This window comes from Alosa alosa, chromosome 8 (assembly GCF_017589495.1).
Source record: "Alosa alosa isolate M-15738 ecotype Scorff River chromosome 8, AALO_Geno_1.1, whole genome shotgun sequence".
Lineage (NCBI taxonomy): Eukaryota > Metazoa > Chordata > Actinopteri > Clupeiformes > Clupeidae > Alosa > Alosa alosa.
Genome location: NC_063196.1, coordinates 15,495,213 through 15,522,343, shown reverse-complemented (window position 1 = coordinate 15,522,343; position 27,131 = coordinate 15,495,213). Strand labels below are relative to the sequence as shown.

At 45.1% G+C, this 27,131-nt stretch overlaps 1 protein-coding gene across 13 annotated transcripts in view; it reads right to left on the bottom strand.

Moving 5' to 3' along the window:
- Positions 1 to 449: 449 nt before the first annotated feature.
- The window catches only part of kif1ab (kinesin family member 1Ab), a 36,044-nt gene continuing 9,362 nt past the window's right edge, over positions 450 to 27,131 (bottom strand). Inside the window, exons 14-48 of one of the 13 annotated variants that reach the window (XM_048250064.1) lie at positions 24,806 to 24,841; positions 21,776 to 21,978; positions 20,806 to 20,885; positions 18,188 to 18,263; positions 17,750 to 17,829; positions 17,284 to 17,474; positions 16,811 to 16,991; positions 16,335 to 16,407; positions 16,151 to 16,244; positions 15,877 to 16,025; positions 15,545 to 15,724; positions 15,276 to 15,412; positions 14,983 to 15,101; positions 14,654 to 14,739; positions 14,274 to 14,409; positions 13,530 to 13,713; positions 13,269 to 13,359; positions 13,021 to 13,139; positions 12,771 to 12,826; positions 12,216 to 12,324; positions 12,022 to 12,088; positions 11,758 to 11,842; positions 11,559 to 11,664; positions 11,103 to 11,126; positions 9,927 to 10,041; positions 7,699 to 7,832; positions 7,503 to 7,561; positions 7,160 to 7,305; positions 6,828 to 7,007; positions 6,126 to 6,197; positions 5,599 to 5,708; positions 5,143 to 5,244; positions 3,608 to 3,800; positions 3,298 to 3,416; positions 450 to 2,937 (exon numbers count right to left, since the gene is read on the bottom strand). In XM_048250064.1, coding sequence (XP_048106021.1) covers positions 2,898 to 2,937; positions 3,298 to 3,416; positions 3,608 to 3,800; positions 5,143 to 5,244; positions 5,599 to 5,708; positions 6,126 to 6,197; positions 6,828 to 7,007; positions 7,160 to 7,305; positions 7,503 to 7,561; positions 7,699 to 7,832; positions 9,927 to 10,041; positions 11,103 to 11,126; positions 11,559 to 11,664; positions 11,758 to 11,842; positions 12,022 to 12,088; positions 12,216 to 12,324; positions 12,771 to 12,826; positions 13,021 to 13,139; positions 13,269 to 13,359; positions 13,530 to 13,713; positions 14,274 to 14,409; positions 14,654 to 14,739; positions 14,983 to 15,101; positions 15,276 to 15,412; positions 15,545 to 15,724; positions 15,877 to 16,025; positions 16,151 to 16,244; positions 16,335 to 16,407; positions 16,811 to 16,991; positions 17,284 to 17,474; positions 17,750 to 17,829; positions 18,188 to 18,263; positions 20,806 to 20,885; positions 21,776 to 21,978; positions 24,806 to 24,841 — 3,932 coding nt within the window. In that variant the 3' untranslated portion in view covers positions 450 to 2,897. Of the gene's footprint in view, positions 2,938 to 3,297; positions 3,417 to 3,607; positions 3,801 to 5,142; positions 5,245 to 5,598; positions 5,709 to 6,125; positions 6,198 to 6,827; positions 7,008 to 7,159; positions 7,306 to 7,502; positions 7,565 to 7,698; positions 7,833 to 9,926; positions 10,042 to 11,102; positions 11,127 to 11,558; positions 11,843 to 12,021; positions 12,089 to 12,215; positions 12,325 to 12,770; positions 12,827 to 13,020; positions 13,140 to 13,268; positions 13,360 to 13,529; positions 13,714 to 14,273; positions 14,410 to 14,653; positions 14,740 to 14,982; positions 15,102 to 15,275; positions 15,413 to 15,544; positions 15,725 to 15,876; positions 16,026 to 16,150; positions 16,245 to 16,334; positions 16,408 to 16,810; positions 16,992 to 17,283; positions 17,475 to 17,749; positions 17,830 to 18,187; positions 18,264 to 20,805; positions 20,886 to 21,775; positions 21,979 to 24,805; positions 24,842 to 27,131 lie in introns of all 13 variants that reach the window. The other 12 variants (XM_048250062.1, XM_048250070.1, XM_048250065.1 and 9 more) reach the window with 12 other exon arrangements.

Sequence of the window (27,131 nt, the reverse complement as noted above, 5' to 3'; positions counted from 1 at the left end):
ATCCCTTATAACAGCGCTTAATAATTCATCTTGTATTTGATCCCTGCTGTTTGTTGAGTGAGCGGAAGGCCAGGCAGAAACTGGACACCAAAGAGTGCCATTATTGAAGGATTAGTCGGGTCGCCACTTAGGCCAGGAGCACCGCAAGGAAGAATGGACCTCTCAGGGAGGGTCTGCCAAAACCAATACCAGACTCACTGACCAGCAGGACTGACAGACAGGCTACACCGGGCATGCTATCAAAACGTTCCATCCGCGGTGCATTAACACAGCTTTAGTAGAATTCTAATTTTTTGAATATGCACACCATTCTTGCGTCTGGTTTATCCAGTTTCATTGATTATTGAACTGTTACAGCATACAGTACAGAGTGCAAATGGAACACTTGGGGGAAAGAGACGTGAGATATCTGAAGAGCGCAACCACAGTAATGAAGAGAGAGCCGTGGCTATTTGTACACAGTTCATGTTTATTTTCCATCTGACAGGTGAATATCAGGACATGTTAGATTCCACAGGAGTGATCCTCACTACAGCGTCACAGCCTCACACAAACAGCAGCAGCACCATCATAAGGAGAAGCCTGAGCATACACAACGCCACAACCAGTGTGTGTGTGTGTGTGTGTGTGTGTGTGTGCGTGTCGTTTTGCGTATGTAACTATGTGCATGTCTGTGTGCACATTTATTTTCAGATTTGAGTGCATATTGTATGTACTGAATGTGTAAATACTGTACGTATGTAAGTGTGTGTGTGTGTATGTAAAAGCTTCTAGCCCCTTCCCCATCATGTTGCTGTCTCTCAGAAGGGGACGTTTCAGGTGCAGCTCCTCTGCTACTAGACTGGATGGGGCTTTAGTACATCAGGATCCATAGAGTCCGTTAGAGTCTACAGCATGCAGGCACACACACAGCGGGCTGTTACTCTCTCATCCATACACACACACACACAAACACACACACACACACCACACCTCATATAGCAAACACAGGTGTAGACAAGAGGTCAAGACGAGGGTCATGAGTCAAAGGTTACATCCACGTGAGGGAATATAAAGGTCAAGGGTAATGTATACAGTAATATACAGCACTTGTACACATACACACTCTCTTTCTCTCTCTCTCACACACACACACACACCATCAGTCTTCACATACACATTCTCATATTCTGAACATCAAATGCAACACCAGATTTCCAGAAATTTGAGATGGGTTCTGGGCATGCTCAGTAGGGCTACTTGAGGCACTCTGATCATGTGACTTCACCCGAGAAACTGTAAGCACGCTCAGTGTCAGTTTTTACTTGGGGGTGTTGTGAGCAGTAACATGTGTTGTGAGCAGTCACATGACAGATGGAGTGGAGAGCGCGCTCAGTGAGCTGTCTGGCTCAAGGCTCTCACTCAGCATTGGCACACATGCTAACCTGGCTGGATGACCAGTAGCATGCACTCTGAGATAAATGCTCTACACTGCCCACAACACCCCCTCACAAATCTCACACACAGCCTAAAATACAGCATCTCACACACAGAAACACACCGCATCCTCACAGCATCCTCACACACTCTTCGCCAGAGTCACCAAAACACCCACAGTCTGTATAATGCTGCCTCAAAATGCACTCATTAACCCTAACAGGCTGTTAGCTGTTCCTCCCTAAACATCTGAGCTCTGTCATTTTCAGTATCTCCTCTCACCCTCTGAAATAAACTGGGCACGTCTTTAAACACACACACCTCACTTCAAAAACACCTTCAGCATCCTGCCACACACACACCACACGCCACAGACACACACCAATACCCACACACACACCAACCACAGCAGCCTACTATATACACTTCTCACCCCCGACATGATTTGCTGCTCTGAATTCCAACCAGGTTTTGGAAAACAACATGGTGAATTTCACAGGGTCCAATGACTTCTAATCTGATCTCGTCTTCTATAAAAATGTAATAATACTTTTTTTCCATAATGAAGGGATGAGAAGGGATTATTAGGGCCTGTTATTCGAGAGGTTAAATAAAGAGACACAGTTTATCCCACATGCAGAGGAGGGACAGCATTAGGTTTCAATATGACTTATCATCGGAGATATAGAGGGCTAGTTAGAAGGCTGACATTAATACTGGTACTGTTTTATAGGGTCGGTAAATATGTCCCTCTTAAACCTACAGAACGATTGCATACACACACACATACATTCACACACACATGTACACACACAGCTTTGGGTTAAATTAAATAAGTAAACTTAAAGTTTAAAAGTGCTATGTGATCAAATGATAAAAGAAATATAAATACAAAACCTTCATTCAAACAAACAAGAAACAGGTTACTTCACTATAACATATAAACAACATATAAACATATAAACAAACATATTTATGGAGGCATGGAGTGAAAGAATAAGCCAGGAGAGCAGAAAGAACCAATAGGACAGGACCACATGCAAGCAGACACACATAGCCACCGCACAATAGTTTCTGTTGGATGTCTATGTCCTGGGACAATGGGGAGATGGATACACAATCTGGATATGACAGAAAACACTATTTTAGGCAAGCACATTTCTTTTGTATATGTGTGTGTGTGTGTATATGTGTGTGTGTGTGTGCGCTACATCTTACTTGATCTATGTACTATACATTATTATTAAGGTATAATCTTCAGTTGTTTTTCTCTACAGGGTTGTTCTGTTTATGTTCTACTGAGCTCTCTGGTTTCTAGGGCATTTTCAGGTTTCTATGGAGTTCTCTGGGTTGTAGAGCATTCTCAGGGTTCTATCAAGTTCTCTTGGCTCTTCTGTTTATTCCTTCTCTTTCCTTGACAGGTCCGAACCAGCAGGGGTGTGGTGGGGTGGGGTGGGGTGGGTGAAAGGGGGGCATTGCTTTCACATGCTGGTCTGAGACTTCCTCCTGGACAGTTTGGACCTAAGAGGAGGAAACAAATGATATAAGTCGGTTTTAAACTGCTCAACTCGCGAATCTACTCATCAAAAACATAGATACACACACACACACACACACACACACACACACACACACATTTATTAGTATTCTGTCTTACACAATATCATTCTGTCTTACAGCTACTGATATACTGTCACTTTCCTTTCTTAAATCTTTCATTGCTAAGTATACTTCCAAAGCATAAAGATCAGCTAATCACATATGTTCAGACAATCTACAAATCCTATATGCTGTATACACAATCCCCGTCATGCATAAACAAACGCATACAACACACATTTACACAGAAACACACACACACACACACACACACATTCGTACCTGATGGTCCCAGCCAATAGGGGGTTGAAGGCGTAGAGCCAGTCATGCATCTCCTTATCACTGGTGGCCTGGACCAGTATACCCCTGTGCTCCGTACACACTGCAAATGTGTTCGGAGTCTGACAAACACACACACACACACACACATTAATACATATGTAATATTAAATGTGAGTGCGTTTATCTATATGTGATTACATACGTAAGAGAGTGTATATTTATTATATGTGTGTGTGTGTGTGTGTGTGTGTGTGTGTGTGTGTGCGTGTGAATGTGTGTGTGTGTGTGTGTAGGCCTATGTGTGTCTTACCCTCAGCATGGTCCTCTGGTCTTCGCTGTACTCCACCTGTGCGTTGGACAGGTTGATGATGGCCTTCTCCACACTGTCCCGCTCGTTGCGGTACAGGTAGACATATGGGCGCCTGACCACCACAAAGCGACGCTGCCAGCCACTGGCCTGGGGCTCCAGAAAGTGCAGGTAGCCCTTCTTAGACACAATGGGACTGCAGGGAGATGGGACACACACACACACGCACACACACATGCACACACACACACACACACACACATATGCGCGCACACACACAAATCATCTCAGTGTGATCATAGAGAATACATATATAAATGTACACGTTTAGACATATACAGTACACGCCCACACACCAGGGTTTCCGTTGTCCGGTAATTACCGGACATTGGCCGGAAAAAAAATGAAATGTCCGACAAAATTAAATCTCTCCGGTCAAATTGTCCGATTAAAATTGGCTAATAATCCCGTCCCCTAACGCAATCTGAATTTGAGAATAAGCCTTAATATGTAGGCCTAAGCCTATATTATACGTCCTCTGGCTATGTTTTTGAATGAACAGGCTCTACCGTTTGAAAAGTAAGCTATTAAACAACACGCATAGCCTATGCTGCATTTCAAATAGGAAGCGCACGCTTCCTATTTGACGCACGTCCATGTTAAACAACGAACAAATGAGTGAGGTGGTTCAAACATGGCCAGGCCCAGGCAGACTAGCCTTTAAAGTTTTTTCAGAGGCCAGACGCGATGGATGATGATAAATTGGTAACGTCTGAAGCCTCAGATGTCCGGTCAACTCCACCACCACCAGATAAAAAGCAGAAGTGTCGGGCGTATCTGTCGGAATCAGTGACATTGCAGTGGAGTTGCGGGGGGTGCGGCCGCTCCAAGACACTGTCATTCTCCATGTACACTGGACATGCAAAGTGTTCTTTACCCAAAGCATACAGTAGGCCTATGGGTTCTCTGTCTATGATCTGCAGGGTTAGGGCCTCCTCGACGAGGTGATTACTGGTCTGCGGATAATTTCTGGCACAATTAAACGGTATCATTGAACCGCAGCCGAAAGAAAAAGAAACTGAACATTTCCCAGAATAGGAAACATTTATTGTTATCAAATAAAGAGGCATAGCATTAGGGGGTAGTGGTGTGAGCGCTCATTCTTGTGTGTGCACATCTGTGTAAGTTAAACAGTCACCACTGGAGATAACGTGGGTAGCAGCAACAAACAACGTAGCCTTTTTAAAACAACGAACGAAGCAAACTCTTGCTGTCCATGAAAAGATACTGGCTAGATCTTGTTAGGCATGTTTAAGTTAGGCTAATGAACATGTTGCATTCTATACAGCCTGATTATGTCATTCTTTAAGCTACATAGCCTGTCTCCAGTTTTCCTCAATTTAACTAATTAAGAAGGGATAATAGAATATTTGACCGGCATATCATCAAAATGTCCGGAAAACGAAACCTCTGACCGGCACCATTTTTTTCTAGCGGAAACTCTGCCACACACATATGCACACACACACTGTACTGACCTGACACGAATTTCCTGTATGTTCGGAATGAAGGTGAGTTTGGTTTTCCTCTCCTCTGGGCTAAAGGGGTCCAGATCAGGACTAGAAGCCCCAGAGTCACACCTGAGTAGATACACACACACACACACACACACACACACACACACACACACAGACCAAGCTGTCTCAGTTTGGTTGAGCTGAACGTGAGAGGAGAACATGACAGCACTGATGTGGTCTATCTTGATTCAAAACACACTCTTAAACACACTCTTAAACAAAAGTCTTAGTGACAGATAGATAGTGACACTGACAGAAGCATTTGATAATACTCAAATAATAACAGAGATATGGTTAAAACTGGATAAACCCACAGAGACGGTAATGGATAAGGAAAGCAGGTTAGACAGACATCCAAGCAGACATACACACATATACAAGTGTGTGTGTGTGTGTGTGTGTGTGTGTGTGACTCACCTAAAGTCAGTGTTACCATAGTGACCATCCAGTAGGGAGGGGCAGGTGGAGGAGGGGGTCAGAGAGCTCAGAGCAGAGGACGAGGAGTCCCTTAGGAGCAGCGCAGAGAGCTACACACACACACACACACAAACACACACACACACACACACACACACACACACACACATCCACACACACACAAATGCATTATAAACAAACATATAATTTCAGTGTGAGCCTATATAACATACATACATGTATGTGGATGTGTTCTTTAAATTGTCCTAAAATTGTTGAGAGAATTGCTTTAAAACTTAAACTCTTTACCATGTTGTTAGTCGCTTTGGTTAAAAAATGTGTCAGCCAAATGTAATGTAATGTAATGTAATGTAATGTGTACATTTGTGTGTGTGTGTGTGTGTGTGTGTGTGTGTGTGTGTGTGTGTGTGTGTGTCTGTGTGTGTGTGTGTGTGTGTGTGTGTGTGTGTGTGTGTGTGTGTCTCTGTGTGTGTGTGTGTGTGTGTGTGTGTGTGTGTGTTCCTCACTTTGCTCTCACTGGCACTGCTGCTGACCTGGCTGTACTGGCGGTTGAAGGTGTGCATAAGGAGACGCAGACACTGTGGAGACAACAACAGTCAGTACACACGTGAGTCATTGACAAATAAGGTACTGTGAAAATGTGTTGGTACTTTACAAATGGACAGAATGCATTTTTTTAAGTTGGAAGAATGTGTTTAAACAAGTCTTAATGGCTGTGGAACATTAACAGGCGTTTTAATACATTTATGTATTTGCTATTTTACCACCCAAAAAATGCCAGGTGGCACAATCACAAGTTTCTAAAAAAAAATACACACTTCTTTCTTTTTTTCCCTAAGTGTTTTTTTTTACCTGAGTGTCTACAGTGCTTTATACATTATTATTTTGTAGTTGATCTTGGTATTAAAAGTAACTTATAAATACTTTATTGTGTACTTTATTTATTCATATTTTAATCCTTTATTGAAATGTAAATAAATGCTTAAGTATAAGTGTAAGTATAAGTATATTGTTTTATACAATAATTAGGTACTGTACAACACACTTTTCAACCATTTGTTCACTTTGATCTACTATGTCTTGGTTTAAATTCCAATGTTACCCAGTTGCACCGCCTGACGATGCGCAATGTCACGTCATTGACCCACATACACACACCTACATACACACACACACACACACAAACACACACACACACACACACACACCTTGGCAGTGAGCTCCTTCTGTCTGTCGTTGGGGAAGGCCAAACAGGGTGTGTGTGGGCTGTTTGGTGTGAGAGGCGACTGGGGGCTGTCAAGGATATCCCGTCCTCCACACACACCCTCCTGGGCCAACACACTCTCCAGCTTCTCCCTGAGGAGCAGGTAGTGACGGGTCCTCTCCACCTGGGAATACACACACCTGATTTAGTACACACACACACACACACACACACACACACACACACACACACACACACACACACACACACACACACACACACAACACACACACATACTGTACACACACACACACACACACACACAGGGGCACCCACCTCCTGCAGCAAGCTGAGTTTCTCCAGTTCCCACTGGTGGTCCAGGATGAGGCTGTCACTGCGAGGTCTCCAGCCAGCCAGGTTCTCCTCACCTCGCACATACGCCACTGACGTGTCCAACACACGCCTACGCCGCCGCTGCATTCCTATGCACACACACATACACACCGTACACACACACATACACAGCCACACAAGCACACACATACACCATGCAAATAACATGCACCAACACACACATACACATAGTGTTAGCAGAGAAATCTCTACTTCCTACAGCTCAGAAATGTGCACAGACACAGAATTGTAACACACACACACACACACTGAAGCGAAGGGTTACCTGGGCTTCCAGCGTCGGCCAAGTGGCACAAACTGAGCTCATACACACCAGTGACTCGACTGCTGCACAGGAGAGGATCAAAATCAACAAGACATGTCAACTAAATGCATCTGCTACACACAAACACACTTTCTCAAACACACTTACACAGACAGAAAGACCTCCCTCACACACACACACCAACATGCACGCTCACCCCTCTGTGGGCCGGAGTGATCCGGTACTGAAGAGGTTCCGTATGGAACATGAGGCAGGTAGTTTAGTGTCTCTGGAGTAGAACACCATGCAGAGGTCTTTAGTGATGACCGTGGGCTGGGTGCAGTTCTCAATCTGAAGAGGGACAGAGTCAGAGGAGACGAGGGTTGAGTGGAGATAGAAAAGAGTTGCTGTTGTAAGATGTTATAATAATAATAATATTAATATTAATAATAATAATAATAATAAGCTTTATAGCATATAGCACCTTTCATACACAGAATGCAGCACAAAGTGCTTTACATTTGGAAAATTTAACACAAAAATAGAGATGAAAATAATAATAATAATAATAATAATAATAATAATAATAATACATTTTGAGGCTAACGCAGCAAGTTGCTGCGGTAGTATATAGGTTTTGTTAACAAATGCCTACATAACCCTACTTATTGCGGGCCCCCTGTAAATACCAACAGTTTCCTGCAAGTTGTGCTGAGCTGTGCGATGTTGTGTGGTGGTATGTTGTGTTGTATGTGATAGTGTGTTGTGTTGTTATAGTGTGCTGTGTTTTACTTAGAGGTATACGGACATGTGATGCAGTTTGTGTGTTGTGCCATGTGTTGTGTTTTGCATTATAGTGTATTATGTTATGTGCTGTACCTGGAGGTTTGTTGAGAGTGTGTTATATTGTGTATAGTATATTGTGTATAGTGTGTTGTGTTATGTTGTGTTGTGTGCTATAGTGTGTTGTGTTATGTAGTGTGTTATAGTGTGTTGTGTTATATAGTGTGTTGTGTTATGTTATGTTGTGTTGTGTGCTATAGTGTGTTGTGTTATGTAGTGTGTTATAGTGTGATGTGTTATGTAGTGTGTTATAGTGTGTTGTGTTATGTAGTGTGCTATAGTGTGTTGTGTTATGTAGTGTGTTATAGTGTGTTGTGTTATGTAGTGTGCTATGTAGTGTGTTATAGTGTGTTGTGTTATGGTATGTTTGTCATGAGCATTCTCTCTCCCTGGTAACAACCTTAATTGATTCAATTCTCTGCCACTCTGCTCACTCTCTCTCTACTCTGCCTAACGAGCTCCACCTGGCTCCGCCCTGCTCTTGTTACCTGGCCAGCTGCGCTGCATTTCCCACTCACCATCCTCACCTTGCCCCACTCTGCTCTAATTACTCTGCCAGCTGCACTGCATTTCTCCACTAACCTCTCCCAGTATATAAAGCCCTGTTTTTCAGCCAAGCCCTGTCAGATCGTCTTCGAACCTGGACCAGTAACCTGCCTGCCTGCCTGCCTGCCTGCCTGCCTGCCTGCCTGCCTGCCTGCCTGCCTGCCTGCCTGCCTGCCTGCCTGCCTGCCTGCCTGCCTGCCTGCCTGCCTGCCTGCCTGCCTGCCTGCCTGCCTGCCTGCTGCTCTGACTCCTACCTGTGATTGCCTCCTTTCTTGACTGCCTCCCCCTGTTCTACTGCCCGGACTATCCCCTGTTCTTCCCCGGATCTTCCCGACCCGCCCGGATTACTCTCCGATCTTCAGCCCCCGGTAACTCCTAATCTGCCTTCTGTCTCTCACCACGTTTAGTGCCTAGCCCTGGTCTGTACTACTGCCTGCTGTTCACCTTGCTGTTGTGTGTGTGATTTCCCCAGGCCTCCGACCACCAGACGAGCGAGCCCCGACGCGTCACCACCCTCAGCCCGAGACGCCGCTCGATCACTGGGGGACACACACACTCAGCACCTTGGACTGGAACCCCCCGGAGACTTGGGAAAACCCCAGAGCCCCGAGAACCCCTGGAACCCCTGACACCCCTGGCACTCCTAGCACCCCTGGAACCGGAACCTCCAAGACCTCACGTTTCTCTCTCCTCTTCCCCCCTGAACCCTTCAATAAAAAGACTCTGAATTTGAACTTGCGCTCTTGGGTCGTCTTCTGTCCTTGACAATGTTGTGTTGTGTTATATTGTGTTGTGTACTATAGTCTGTTGTGTTTTGTAGTGTGTTATAGTGTGTTGTGTTATGTAGTGTTGTGTGCTAGTGTGTTGTGTTGTGTAGTGTTATAGTGTGTTGTGCTACGTAGTGTGTTATAGTGTGTTGTGTTGTGTTATGTTGTGTTGTGTGTTATGTTGTGTTGTGCTATGTAGTGTGTTGTTTGTGTTGTGTTGTGTAGTGTGTTGTTATGTAGTGTGTTGTTGTGTGTGTTGTGTTGTGTGTTATAGTGGGTTGTGTTGTACCTGGAGGTACGCTGAGAGGGTGATGTAGATTTTCTCTCCATAGGGAGTCACACGGTTCAGAAGAAGGGAGTTGTGCATGGAGCTATCCCACGCTGCCTCAAAACGATAAAACGTCCTGCACGTAACACACACACACACACACACAGACATACAGACAACATCAACACAGAGAAACCCCCACAGAAAAACATATAAACATAAACAATGACAAACAAAAAACATTCAGAGAAACAAACATACCGGTAGCAGCAGCGCATAAACACAACTTTAAAACTAACAAAAGAAAAATAGAGAGAAAAATAACATCATAACAAATAAAAAAAACGTCAACACTTCCGTGAGGAGTACTGTGAGCTCTAGCAGAGAGGTAGCCACACGCACGTGTGTGTGTGTGTGTGTGTGTGAGTACTGTAAGTATGTCTGTGCAGTCCTAGAGAATACTGTTGATTACATTAAACCATTATACTAAACACTATTACAGAAAGCCTACTTAACACCAAACACCATCGACCACGACATGCAAGTGAAACATCTAGCTGCACATGCAGGAGACACAGAAACATACACACACACTCACACATGCAAAACACACACACACACACACACACACACACACACATACACAGCCAAAGCATACGAGTGAAAGAGAGGAGAGGAAAAAAGAACAAGAACAGGGGGAGAGAAGGAGAGAAAATGTGAAAGGAGAGGGGAAAGAGAAGGTGTGGAGATGAGGAGAGGAGAGGAGGTGTGGAGATGAGGAGAGGAGAGGGTAGAAGATGAGGAAAGGAGAGGAAGGAGAGAAAAATGTGGGAGATGAGGGGAGAGGGGGAAATGAGAAGGTGTGGAGATGAGGAGAGGGTAGGAGATGAGGAGAGGAGAGGAGGTGTGGAGATGAGGAGAGGAGAGGGTAGAAGATGAGGAAAGGAGAGGAGAGGAGAGGAGGTGTGAAAATGAGAAGATAGGAGATGAGGAGAGGAGAGGAGGTGTGGAGATGAGAAGAGAGGAGAGGAGGTGTGGAGATGAGGAGAGAGAGAGAGGAGGTGTGGTGAATGAGGAGAGGAGGTGTATCTATGGTCAATCCCAAGAGAGGGGAGAGAGGAGGTGTAGAAATGAAGAGAGGATAGGAGAAAAGAGGAGGTGTGGCTAGGAGAGGATATGAGAGGAGAGGAGGTGTACCTATGGTCAATCCCAAGTGACACACTGCAGGGAGGAAAAAAGCAGGAGTGGCATTGAGGTTCAGCTGCATGACAAACAGGCAACCACAGACTACATACAGTAGGGCTGAGTGTGTGTGTGTGTGTGTGTGTGTGTGTGTGTGTGTGTGTGTGTGTGTGTGTGTGTGTGTGCGTGCGTGCGTGCGTGCATGCGTGCGTGCGTGTGTGTCTATGTGTGTGCATGTGCGCATGTGTGTCTGTGTGTGTGTGTATGTCTGTGTTCGTGCTGCTGTGTTGGGCTTGTGTACCTATGTGTGTCTTTATTAGTCTGTGTGGTATCAGACTGATATATGAAGCCTGCAGAGAGTATATGTGTTTGTCCATGCCCTTGTGTTTGAGGCTATGTATATGTGTGTGTGTGAGTTTGTGTTTGAGGCTATGTATATGTGTGGGTTTGAGCAAGCTTCAACAGACATACCGGTCCTCATAAGCTGGCCGTAAGTATCCTGCATTCAGGATGTTGAGTGACAGGATATTTGGGTCGATGATGGTCTCATCGGCCTCTGGGCTGTTCCGAATACGTCCTGCAGGGGGAGAAAAAGACCAACTTGAAGATCTGCAAAACAAACTCCATGTGCAGCTCTCTGGTTTCAAACGGTGGCCCACAGTAAACTCACCGATTACCAGCTCCCGAACTTCCTTCCATTCAATGTCACTTCCTGTTTCGTGGGCGATCGTCACAGTGATCCTCCTCTGGATTCCCTGCAGAAGGATGACCAACCCAGTGACAGTTAAAATTTCTCTGTGAGTGTATACATGTGTATCTGTGTGTATACATATGTGTGTGTGTGTGTGTGTGTGTGTGTGTGTGTGTGTGTGTGTGTGTGTGTGTGGGTGTGTGGGTGTGGGTGTGTGTGTGTGTGTGTGAGGGAATATAGTACCTGGTGCAGCAAGAAGGTGCCATGGCAAGGCATTCCTCCCCTGTGGTCCACTATTGCAGGGATATAGCTGAAAAGACAACAATATTAGCACACTCTACAGACACAGACAAATACTATAGACACACACACAAATACTACACACACACACACACACACACACACACACACACACACAGTCAGTATCAGCTACTTACTCTCCATTGGCTTCCAGCTCACAAATCTCAAAGAAAGCCATGAGGTCATATTTGCAGTGGCATGGACCAGCTGTAGGGGGCGTCACTGAGCTTAGCTTTGTGGCAGGAACTGAGCGGAGAGAAAGGGAAGATATGAGAGAGAAAGAGAAAAAAGCCACCGCCAGACAATGAGTATAATATTGTAGTATTGTGGATGTATGTCAATGAATATAGTATCATAGTATCAAAGATGTATGTAAATGAGTAGAGTATCATCATAGTATCCTGGTGAAGTGCTTCCATAAAGGAATGTCTAGTCCATTTAGACTTTAGCTGCACGTCAGGACCTCCTCTGTGGTAGCCGCTACTCTGTCCACGAATAGTTTAATGCTGCCTACTAGTGGATATAATAGTCAAGTTGACTAGTTTAATGCTGCCTTCTAGTGGATATCATAGTCAAGTTGACTAGCTGATGAAACCCCTAATTTGTCGTATTGTATCATTGTATCATAGCTATATGAATAAAGCCGTGAGTCGTGAAGATAGAGTAGAGAGAGAAAGAGTAGGACGCCTCACCTGGCTTGGATAAGGGCATCACTCTTGGGTACTGCCTTCTGCTGGGACGCAAGGGACTGGATGGGTGGGTAGAGACAGAGAGAGAGAGAGAAAGGAGAAAGAAAAAACAGAGAAAATAGAGAGCAAAGAAGAAAGGAGAGAGTGAGTGAAGAGTAACCAGAACATTTATATAAATATAAAAAGAGAGAGAGTAAAAAAGACAGGGTAAAACAAAGGGTGAAACAGAGAGAGTAAAAAGGCTCAGCCTCACCTGATGAGGTCTTTACAGAGGGGTGGGAAGGGCTGCTTCTGGTAGTGGCCAAACACCTCAAACACGATGGGCTGCGTCCGCATGTATTCGATAAAGGACTTGGTGACCTCCACAGTGATCTAAAAGCACACACACATGCAGGAAAGTGGGTCTAGCAGGTCTGTAGGTTGCATTAGTGTTGGTTCCACAAAAAGTGATGCGTCACAAATCCAGGTTTTTAAGAAGTTCTTTGTTTTAGCTGAGCTTACATTCTGTACGTGGTAGAACCCAAGAGGTGGTCCCCTGCCTGTGTTCTTCAGGGGTTCTGTGGAGAACGCCTCGTCATGGCGATGAATGAAGCTGCGGAACAGAATTTTTTTTATTCATCATCATCAAGCTCATTTCATCCTGTTGTCATTTCGGGGTGTCATTTCACATGTCTGCTTGTCTTTGCAAATATTGTTGTTTCTGTTGGAGTGTTTGTGTGTGTGAGAGCGTGTGTGTGTGTGTGTGTGTGTGTGTACACTCACTTGAACTGGCAGAAGATGTCTGCATACTCTGCTGGGATGCTTGAGGCCTGGAGGACTGTGACCCTGAAGGTGAACTCTGACCCCAACCTCAGATGCTGCTGCATTGCCTTCTCCATACCGCCCTCTAGGGGGCCATCTAAGCCTAAGCCAGCCTTCAGAGGGCTACTAGGAGTCTCAGGCGAGACTGGGGACACATACAGTATCACATCACGCACGCACACACACACACACACACACACACACACACACACACACACACACACACACATATATAAAACATCCATCACAATCTCAACATCATGCACTCACAGATAAGTATTACAGTAATCACAGTTATGTATTATGTAAAATGGATGTAATTATCATATCAGCTACCATGCTAACCAAGTGTGGGATCTTGACCATGTTAATTGGGTCTGATTATGTGAACAGTCACTTGGGATTGGCAATGGCAATCATTGATCTTGACTTACAGTAAAGTTACACCACATTCAAGACAAGTGGGAGTTAAACTGAAATTACACTGACCTCTCAGCTACACAATAGTCTATCACCTGTGTGGGTGTTGTTGATCTTGACTTTAAAGACTGTAAAGTTACACTGCATGCAAGACAGGTGCAAGTGAAACGTAAATTAATTAATTTACACTGTCCTCTCAAATAGTCCTCCTCTTAAGTTACATTCAAGCTAAACTTTTCTTTTCTTTTTTTCTTCTCAATCTGTATTTGTGCTTCTGTTGATCACCTGTGCAGGTGTTGTTGTTGACCTCGTCAGCCATGAGGCCGATGTCAGATGCTCCGCCCTCTCCCTCCACAATGCGGAGTTCCTCCTGAGAGGTGTTGGAGTGACTCATGCCCCCTGTGCCCGCCTCCATCTGGAACTGACCAACCAGAAACAAATCAGTGTTTTATTTTGAATATGACTGTTATGTCTTCATTATACTGTTATAGTCATCCATTGCCGGCTCAACCATCTATCCACACGGACAACACGTGGCGCCTAACTGTCTTGTTGTGAAAATGTGATTAGAAGTGAGCACATGTTGGACGCCATTTTGTAAAGATGGTTAGCTGGGATGCTAATTGGCTGAAGCTAACCCTGCCCTCCTTATGCCTACCACTCACCTTCTCAAACTGCTGATCCTCAAAGGATATCTTTGCAGTTCCTGACTGACGCACACCTGAACCATAGTCTGGAGCCTCTTCATCAGCTGCAGATACACACATACACACAAACAACACCAAAGGAGTTCAGTAAAGCATGGAAAATATGCAAAAAAAATCAGAAGAACCAATAAAGCATTTCTCATAGGAAATACATGTGTTTAAAAAAAGAGCTGAAAGATTAAAAGTAAAAGCAGGACCATATGCAGAACACTATGGAAAAGACTTCTGTGAGTCGAAATCTTTAATGGACAATACTCCTCCTGAGCACCAGGGGGTGCTGAGCTCACCTGAGATCGCCTGCACAGCAACCCTGAGGAAGCCCTTGACCTCGCCCTTCTCACTAACGATGGCCACACGGTGCACCAGGGGCACGGGGTACAGCAAGTTACTCAGATACACAAACGCCCTGCGGACAGGATAGAGAGAGAGGGAGAGAGAGAGAGAGAGAGAGAGAGAAAACAGAGGAGAGAGGGCAAGGAAGAAAAGTGAAAGAAGTGAGGGAGAGGAGAAGAACAACATCCCATCCACATTGAAGACAAATAAACAACACACACACACACACACACACACACTCACATACCTTCCCACCAGGCGGAACCAGGGGAATCTGTCGTAGAAGGGGTCTCCCCCACTGAGGCCGGCCTCACAGTCCTCCAGTGCTGGACTGGGCAGCTCTGCAGCACGGTCGTACATCTCACGCATTAACTCCAAGCGTTGCCTACACACACACACACACACACACACACAAAGGCATTATATATCTCTAGTATGTTTGTCTAAACTTTAGGCCCTAAATCATGCACTATATTACACACACACACACACACACACACACACACACACACACACCCTGAGCTTCTCAAGGGTCCAGTAGTGTGTAGCTCCATTCTTCTGGTCCTGTACCTCCACAGCTACGATGGTGCGGGGGAAGGGGCGCGTCTCACGCTCCTGAGAGGCGCTCGGAGGAAGCAAGTCAGGGGGCAGAGGGGAGTACAGGGTGTCCGTCAGCAGCACAAACTGGAACTGGACCTGAGGGACACACACACACACACACACACATTAACACACAAATCAACACACATATTTATCATTAATATTAGTGAAGGTGGTTGGAGCCAAGTAAAGACCTTGGTGTATTGATGTGAAGGCGTGTGTGTGTGTGTGTGTGTTTTTGGGCTGACCTTTTTCTTGAGCTCCACGCTAATGGCGTTAGCCTCTTTGAGGAAGATGGCGTTGCCCCACAGCTGGTCTCTCAGAGAGGTGAACTGGTAGCACCTCCATCTGCGGAAAGCCCACAGACCCAGCTCTCGGTCTCTTTTGGTCCATGGTACTGCAGAGTAGAGGAGAGAGCCGTTAAACACACACACACACACACACACACACACACACAAAGAACCAGCTGACTTCATCCATGGTACTGTAAGAGAAAAGAGAACATTCTGGAAATGTCACTACCTTCCTCCTCTGGCTCCTCTTCTTCCTCAGTGGCATCTGGCCAATAGTGAGAGTCCACTTGCTTCTGCAGAGCCTCCAGCTTACTCTCATAGTCCTACATACACACATACACACACCAAGGCATTATTATGCTTAGCTGCAGCTCTAGTGTGTGTGTGTGTGTGGGAAAGAGAGAGAGACTCACCAGTCGCTGCTGCTCCAGAAGGTTGCTGGCCTCCTCTCTCTCTCTACGGTACTGGTCCTCAAGCTCCTGTAGTCTAAAGAGACCAACATGCACCATTCAAGATTTCCAACACAAAGTCCACTCAGAGCCAGAGGGTCCACTCTCTCTTTCTGCCTGTGTGTGTGTGTGCTTCCCCAATGGCTCACATCAATGCCTTGTTTGGCTATTTCTAAGAGTATATGACTGTGAGAGTGTGTTTGTGTGTGTGTGTGTGTGTGTGTGTGTGTGTGAGAGAGAGAGAAAGAGAGAGTGTGTGTACCTCTGTTTCATCTCCTGCTTCAGATTTATGTGTATATATGTGTGTGTGTGTGTGTACCTGTGTTCCATCTCCTGCTTCGGATTGATGTGTATATGTGTGTGTGTGTGTGTGTGTGTGTGTGTGTGTGTGTGTGTGTGTGTGTGTGTGTGTGTGTGTGTGTGTGTGTGTGTGTGTTTACCTCTGCTCCATCTCCTGCTTCATGTCGATGCCCTGTTTATCCAGGAGCTCCCTCTGAGCAAAGGCCCAGTCCACAGGCTCCACAGGGGTCTCTGCGCAGGGCGTCCGCTCACGCTCCTGCCGCGCCTGCTCAGGGTCGTTGAAGCGGAATACGTGACTCTTCCCCATGATGATGCGGTTACCTGCTCAGGGGGATACATTTGAGCGTTTAATAGTATGACACAAATGACAACGATTTGAGGCATGAATAAGAATATCTTGCAGTTAATTAAATAAAACTATGAATTATCTTCAATAACATTGTTATATCTTGAGGTGAGGTATTATTGTTATTGGTATTGTAACATTAAGGCATTAAGCATCAGTTGATGGTATGTGTGTATATACTTGTTTAAGTGTTTGTTTTATGAATCTTTCTATCTGCCAGTCTGTCTGTGTGTGTGTTTTTGTGTGTGTGTGCATCTGTTTGATCACCTGATCTGAGGATGGTTGGAGCGGTGACTCTCTTGCCATTGACGTAGGTCTCGGCCCCCTCACATGTCTCCAGGACGACCAGGGTGTCCCCTGTGGGTGTGGTAGTGCTGGTGAAGATGCAGTGCTCCTCACGGATGAAGTGACCACTCAGGACGATGTCCTGACGGGTCTTAGCATCGTCGCGACCCACCCTACACACACACACACACACACACATACACTTCAATAGATGACGCGTGCACTCAGAACAATTGTTTTAGCATCCTTACAAACTCATCCTATTTGAACACAAAGACTCATTTGCATTATTACATCATTTTCCAGTTTTCAAATCTGAAATACAAACAATGTAAACTCTAAAACAGACATTAGGCAGCTGCAGCAAACACAGAATAGTCTAAGCAGCATTATGAGAGTGTAGTTCTATTGAACCATGAGAGGTTGAATACTGTTGTTCTTGTCTTACTTGGTGATGCCATCTTTGATGTAGTAGAGAAGACACTCAGACATCAGTGGGTCCTCATTCAGATTCACCAGGTGAGGCGTCTGAAACACAACACAAAGGACACCTATCAAAGGATACCAATGGCCATATACTATGTCTCCATCATCATACAGCAGGAATACTCGGTGTAGGAGAGGGTATGGAGGGTGAAGTGGTCTCGGTAGGAGAGACAGAAAAGTTAAGACAAGTGATGCATATATGTGACCTTGTGTGTCTTGAAAGGCACTTTATAAATAAAATGTACTATTATTATTATTATTATTATTATTATATGGAAGTTTAGGCAAATTTAACCAAGCAAATGAAACTAAACGGTGAAGGAGGTCAGATGGGCAGTGAAGGTGAGAAAGGTAAAGTAGGTGTGACACATTAGACAGGTAGGGTATATCCTCCACTCACCTTCTTGGGGGAGAACACACCAACCGTGCCTCCATCTTCCCGTATAGCAACACCCATCTCAGCCAAGAGTGCCTCCCTGTGGAATAAAACTGTTAGTGTGACTGTGGTAACATGACTTCTATGCCTGGGTGTTGTTATAGCAATCAGTATTCTGTACACTGTATGTCATGTCTGGGCAACTTGGATTGCATATGTCAACTGTGACTGTGGTAACATTTAGGGCAGTGTTTCCCAAAGTCTGGGTCGCAGGAGATTTTATTTGGGTCGCCAGCACAATGTTGTGATACCATTTGTGATTTGATACCAGGAAAGCTAACAGTTTTCTATTAGGATGTAGTTTGTTAACTACCACAGTTTTGTCTGGCGCAAAATGAAACCGTTATGTGCGGCGCCTGCCAGGTAGCCTACCTCGCAGTTGCAAATTAAGGGACATGAATCCGCCTATTTGCACGAACATTAACAGATACCAGCTCCTCAACTTTACCGATTAAAATCTAGTGACCGTGCAGTCAAGTAAAGCAGACATCCATAGACCGGACATAAGGCCGTCCAATTTGCATGTAGATCATTTCGATTGTAGATGCAATCTTTAAAGTTAACATACCTCCTCACATTCTTATTTCTGATTTAAAATGTGCATTATATTAGGCTACAATTTAAATGGACATTTCAAACACTATTCCTCTCGTTTTCTACCTCTAACTCCAAAGTAAAGGCGCATTCTTCCGGCTATTGCGTAAAAGCCTCTTGTTCTGATATAAAGACTATACAATATAATATAATACAACAATACAATAGGCCTATAACGACTTGAGTTATTTGCTGTTTACATCGGAATTGACGTTCACAGTGTTATGGACCCATTTGTCTGCAACGCAACGTAGGCCTAGCCTACAACATTTTTTTTAGAAATACAGGAACAGCTTACTATGCTGACGAATGACGACTGCGCAACATGCTAGAATTTTCCCAAACTCTCGGATGCGCATTACATGTAAAACATATCTTTTCAGTAGTCATTTCCAATTTTTCATGCTGATGGTGCTCAAAATGCAACACAACCGGTTGACAAGGTTAATCACCGCATCCTTCTCTCTATACTCGCTAACATGGGAATCTCCGGTTCTGCTCTCTCCTGGTTTGAATCCTACCTCACAGGACGCTTCGTTTAGCATATCATGGCTTGGTCAGCTATCTGCACCTCACCATCTCACCACAGGGTCCCCAGGGCTCAGTGCTGGGCCCCTTCTCTTTGCTATCTACACCACCTCCTTGGGACAGATTATCCGTTAAGCATGGCTTCTCATACCACTGCTATGCAGATGACACACAGCTCTATCTGTCCTTTCCACCTGATGACCCCTTGGTTTCAGCACGGATCTCGGATTGCCTCTCAGACATAGCTACATGGATGAAGGCACACCACCTCCAGCTGAACCTCTCAAAGACTGAACTGCTGGTCCTCCCAGCTAAACCTACCATACATCCGACATCAACATCAAATTTGAATCCCTGTCTGTTTCACCTACCAGGACTGCAAAAATCTAGGAGTTGTTATCGACAACCAACTAAACTTCTCAGATCATGTTGCCTCAATTAAGCCCGGTCATGCCGTTTAGCACTCTACAACATCACGGAAAATCAGGACTTACTTGACTCAAGATGCTACCCAACTTCTGGTTCAGGCAATAGTCATCTCACAACTTCGACTACTGCAATGCCCTCCTGACAGGTCTCCCAGCCTGCGCGAGTGAAACCACTTCAGATGATCCAGAATCGTGGCCCGGCGCCTGGTCTACAACCAACCCAAAGGGCACCCGTGTTACCCGCTGCTCATCCAGCTACACTGGCTACCTATGGCGGCCCGCATCAAATTCAAGGCTCTAGCGGCTTGCCTACAAAGTAGTCTCGGTTCTGCTCCACCTGCTTGAATGCCCTCATACAGACATCACGCTACCTCCAGACGCTGCTCCTCAGGCGAATGGCGTCTAGCTCTACCACCCGTGCGGCTCAAGCCAATCCAAACTTTTTCTCATCTGTTGTTCCTGGTTGGTGGAACACACTGCCAACTCCCACAAGGGCAGATACATCCTTCTCCATTTTCAGAAAACTCCTGAAGACCCAGCTCTTTTTTAGAACATCTCCTCTCATAGCAACACTTACAACAAGTCTTACTGATCCTAGCGTCTCAAACTGACAAGTAACTGTTAAAAACAGCACTCACTGATGCACTTATTCTTACTGTACTCTAATGTTTTTAAATTGTCCTAAAATTGTTGAGAACTGCTCTAAAACTTAAACTGTTTACTATGTTGTTAGTCGCTTTGGCTAAAAAGCGTCAGCCAAATGTAATGTAATGTAATGTAATGTAATGTAACAACCGTGTTCAAAGCAGGATCTATCTATCTAGATCCTATAGCAATGTATGGTTGGGCAAGGCATAGAAAAGTTGGAGAACCTGTGGCCTAAAACAATATTGGTGGTTGCAGGGTATTTGAAGTGAAATGGGTCGCGATGGTCTGTCATTTTTAAAAAGTGGGTCCCCAGAAAAAAAGTTTGGGAAACACTGATTTAGGGTGTTCGATAAGTGTTGAGCTACGGTAATGGTGTAAGCAGACCTATCCATGCGGATGGCCTCAGTGCGTCTGAGTTTCTCCTCCCAGGTCTCGTTGAGCTCAGCGATGATCTTCTCTGTTTCCTGTGGCACACACACAAATGCTCAGGCTCAACAAAAACGCCCAGCCCTACTTGTCCTGCTGTCTGCCTTTAAAGTCTCCCTATCATCAGCTAAGTGTTTCTGTGTCCGCCCTGCAGCACACACAAGTTTCAGCTCAGCAACAGGACAGAAGACTTTTATGTCGTTCTCATCACCCCACTCTTCTCCATATCCTCTGTGTTTCCTGCAGCACACACACATGTTCTGACTCAGCAACAAGATTGAGGATTCCCCCCTCATTCTCACTATCCTTTCTGTTCCAGGACACGCCACCAGCAGAAACACACTCCAGCCCTATTGCCCTCCTACACACCTGCTTTTTAGTCTCCCTCTCACCAGAGGCGGACATCCCGGTTCCAGAAAGTAAAAGTCCTGCCATATATTCTTTCTACCTGTGCACTTAACACAGGTGATATCACTAAATATCCGATCTACCTGGCTGCTAATTAGGATGAGCTGGTTTACTAAATGGTTGGATCAAATACTTGGCAGGACTTTTACTTTCTGAACCCGGGATGTCTGCTTCTGCGGCTCTCACCCATCTGTGATCACCCCATCTATCTCTGTCAACTTCACACCTCTCCTATTTGCCTTTCTTTCCCCTCCTTTAGCCCACTACACCATTTCATCTGCCGTCCCTCCATCTCCCTCTCCCTCCTCAGTCCCCTATACCAGTGGTGTAGTCTAGTTAGCTGTAGTGGGTATACTGTGATGGTGATGCTTTTTCAGTGGGTATACTGCATAGTCCTGCGTATCACGTAGACTACACCACTGCCCTACACACTTTATTTCATCCCCTGCCCTCCTCCTCATCCTCCTCCTCTTTTCCCCCCTTTTGTCCTCCATCCTTTCATCCTCTCCCCTCGTCTCACCTTCAGCCTCTCGATGGTCTCCTCACTGGCGGGGCTGAACATCAGGCGGTCGTGCAGGTTGTTGACGGACGCAGCGCGGCTGGACAGTGCCGATATGGAGGGCGACGGACTCATCCCTGTCATGGCATTGGTCACTGTGGAGAGATCATTCCTTTGATTCATGGCCTCGAGGCCAATCACACTGTTCGTGTAATTGTTGAGATCTGCCAGGGAGGGGCAGAGCAGGGATTATAAAAGGGGAGCAGCGTGGAGGAGGAGGGGGCAGGGTGCGAGAGAAACGGACAGAAGCAGGAGGAGGAGAGGTGGAGGAGTGGAAGAGCAGGAGGGAAAGAGAAGAAGATAAGAAGCTGAAGACGTTTGTCTGATAGGAACTGAGCGAAGCAGCAACAGAAAAGGGGAAGCAGCAGCGACGCCCTGAGGGGGGCATGGGCCGGTTTCCATGGATACAAGACTGTGTGTTTGGTTGTTATGGACATGGGAGTGTGCGTCTGACTGTCATGGAAAGTGACGCCATGTGGTTGCCATGCCCTGGTTGTCCATGGCGACACAGACCTTGAGCCCATGCAAATTGTGGTTCTCCCAGAAGTTAAATCAGACCAATCAAATCAATCAAGGTGTTCACCCAATGCATTGCATCTTTCAAAGTATCAGTGGTTCATTATCATTCATCAGTGTCAAGGCTTAATCCGTCTGTAGTTGATGCTCTGGTTGTGCTGAGTGGGGCTGCGGGAGAGCCTGCTGAGCCCCCAGCAGTAGCGGAGTGGTCATCGGGACAATAGAGAGAATTCTCTGTGCTGAATGATGGTACCGTTTTGAGGCCAGGCTGACTACTGTGATCTTATTATAAAAATGGCATGATATCGTTATTTATATAATTTCTCTGCTGTGCCCTACAGCAGCCTGGACTGTGCGATCACAGACCCTCTCTTTTACTTTTACAGCTCTGCCCACACAGCCCTGGTAATAACGAGGTAACAGCTACAATGACCTGACATGCAGGTTGCAAGATGGATACAGGGTCAGACTGCTGATTTTACTGAAGATTTTAGATTAGCGTCTACGGCACGTGTGAGGTTAGCCCCGGATTTCCCTAAACAGGAATCAAGTCGAGCTGGGTCACACTCCCATCAACCCAGTAGTATTTAGTGTCCCACTCTACTCCTAGATAGATAGATAGATGGATAGATAGATAGATACTTTATTGATCCCCAAAGATCCCATGTGGGGTGGGGAAGAGAGGGCTGTAGTTCACTGCCACCGATATGAGAAGAACCAGGAGCATCAACATGAGAGGGAGAAGCAGAGGAGCATGATATATGGACACTCTCTCTCTCTCTCTCTTTCTTTCTTTATGTCTCTCTCTTACTCACACACACACACACACACACACACACAGACACACACACTCACAACACGCATGTACATAAATACACCGACCCACCCAGACATAAAGACACACATGGACACAGATAACACACACACAGATAACACACACACACACATACAGACACACACACACACACACACACACACACACACACACACACACACACAGTGAACACCAGCAATGAGCACAAGCTTCAAGAGCAAAATCTCTGCCAGCCTCAGAAACTCCCAGAGCACCAGAGCCATGAGCACCTCAACTCGACCTGTCAATCAAATACTTCATCCCCTCCCCAGCCTGTCAATCATACATAGTTCTTTCCTAACCAATTACATACCAAGTCCCAACCTGGCCATCAAACACATAGGGCCCTTATTTAAATGATGAGCAGCGTGCAAGTCTGAAATCTAACTAAAGCTAATTTAATTTAATTTAATTAAATTCACCCACATGCCACAGAAGCTAATTCATGCACGAGAACTTTGCTTGTTGATATTTAAATTAGGGCCCAAAGTACCCTCCCAACCTACCAATCAAAGACCTAGACCCCTCCTCAACCTGTCCAAACACACACTCAACCTCCCAATGAAACACCTATGTATACCTACACATCTGGAACATTATCCTATGCCAATCAATTAAATATTTACTCTTTCCCTGAATGTTCCAGTCAAACACCCAATGTAAGAAAACATCTAAAACCCTTTCAATATTATAATCAAACACACAAAACGTATAAAGATATTCCTGGACAAGTCAATCAGTGTGCTCTTACCTCTTCAATCTTTCAATCAACCGAATGTTTCTCCATCTGTTAGCAATTTGGTCAACATGTAAAGGTTTGAGACCCTGTTTTGCACAAAAGTTTAGCTAAGACTATAATCTGTAGTGCAGTTTCAGATTGTTTTTTCACTGCAAAAATTACTTGTCTGACCAAGTGTTAATTTTTTGATTGCATTTAGTAGGAAGACACTTACCTAGCGTTTTCTCGTAAAATCATTTTTACTTAATTTAATAAGAGTTTGACTTATTTTTTAAAATATATTATCAAGAAAACAAAAGGCTGCCTGTGCGTTAAGCAAATTTGTCTTGATAAGACGTCTTCAAATAAGTCAAACTGATTTTATGAGAAAGCACTAGGTAAATCTCTTTATGGGCAATTCCACGGAAAATTTACTTTTTGTCACATCCATAATCCCAGTCAAATGCCTTGGCATTTGTATGATGTGAATGGTAACATTCATTTTTTGTGCATTTTTTCTCATTTACATTCTTTAGCCAAAAATAGCAAATGCTCAAATTTCATGTAATCATTCACATCATACCATACCATCACATTTTATTGGCGTCATGGATGTGACAAAAAGTCAATTTTCCGTGGAATTGCCCTTATACTAAAAACAATACTAACTAGATATTTTTATCTTAATATAAGATTAATAACACTAGATTTCAGTTTTTGCAGTGTTGTTCTTTATGCAGTTGAGATGTAATCCATACATCTCTCTTTAACTGAGTCCAGTTTCTGTTTGCGTTCGATATGCTCTGGTGCTGCAGGAGCTCCCTGACCCACCCCTCCCCACCCATCAACGAGCTGCCAGAAACTGAGGGCTGTGGACTCCACGAGCCACGACTCAGATACACACATTTCTGAGGAATCGCAGAGGGAGGGCCCCGATTGGCTGAGAGGGAAAGAAGAGACCAACGTCAGACGACATACAAAGGTGCACACACACACACACATGCAAACACACACACACACGCACACATGCAAACACACACACACACACGCACACATGCAAACACACACACACACACACACATGCAAACACACACACACACGCACACATGCAAACACACACACACACGCACACATGCAAACACACACACACACACACATGCAAACACACACACACACACACACACACACACACACATGCAAACACACACACACACACACACACACACACACACACACACACAGTGTATATACAATCATAAAGGTGCACACATGCAAACACACACGCACACATGCAAACACACACACACACATGCAAACACACACGCACACACACACACACACACACACATGCAAACACACACACACACACACATGCAAACACACACACACACACACACACATGCAAACACACACGCACACACACACACACACACACACATGCAAACACACACGCACACACACACACACACACACACATGCAAACACACACGCACACACACACACACACACACACATGCAAACACACACATGCACACACACACGCACACACACACATGCAAACACACACACACACACACTCACACATGCAAACACACACACACACACACACAGTGTATATACAATCATAAAGGTGCACACATGCAAACACACACGCACACACACACACACACACTCACACATGCAAACACACACACACACACACACACACATGCAAACACACACACACACACACACAGTGTATATACAATCATAAAGGTGCACACATGCAAACACACACGCACACACACACACACACACACTCTCTCACACACACACACACACACATGCAAACACACACGCACACACACACAGTGTATATACAATCATAAAGGTGCACACATGCAAACACACACGCACACACACACACACACACACTCTCTCTCTCACACACACACACACACACACACACACACACACACACACACACACACAGTGTATATACAATCATAAAGGTGCACACATGCAAACACACACGCACACACACACACACACACACTCTCTCTCTCTCACACACACACACACACACACACACACACACACACAGTGTATATACAATCATAAAGGTGCACACATGCAAACACACACACACACACACACACACACACACTTCTCTCACACACACACACACACACACACACACGCACACACACACACAGTGTATATACAATCATAAAGGTGCACACATGCAAACACACACGCACACAGACACACACACACACTCTCTCTCTCTCTCTCACACACACACACACACACACACACACACACACTTCTCTCACACACACACACACACACACACACACACAGTGTATATACAATCATAAAGGTGCACACATGCAAACACACACACACACACACACACACACACACACACACACACACACACACACACACACACACACACACATCTCACACACACACACACACACACACAGTGTATATACAATCATAAAGGTGCACACATGCAAACACACACACACACACACACACACACACACACACACACACACACACACACACACACACACACACAGTGTATATACAATCATAAAGGTGCACACATGCAAACACACACACACACACACACACACACACACACACACACACACACACACACACACACACACACCACACACACACACACACACAGTGTATATGCAATCATAAATAAACACACACACTCACTCACACATACACACAAAGGCATACAGACTCTACATCATCTAACTGTGTGTCTCTCTCCCATCCTGTCTGCCTGCATCTCTGTGCACGAACTGTCATCCCGTCTGCACTCTGTGCATCTGTACACCTGTGTATCTATCTCTGTGCACTTACCTTTCATTCATTTGTGTGCTTACTCTTGATGAGGTCTCCCAGTCTACCTGTCTATCTGCCTTTCTGTCTGTCTGTCTGTCTGAACTCACTCTTGATGATGTCTCCCTGTCTACCTGTCTACCTGCCTGTCAGTCTGTCTGTCTTTCAGTCTGACCTCACTCATGATTATGTCTTTCTATTTCTTGTCTGTCTACCTGTCTGTTCATCTGTCTGTCTCTCCATATGTATGTATGTATATATTTACGCATGTATATGCATGTACAGTATGTATGTAAGACTTTCTGGGCTCTATTTTGGCAATCAGAAACGGATGGTCAGAGGCGTAAAGTTTATAGACATTGAAGGTGTGGCCAGTCCAC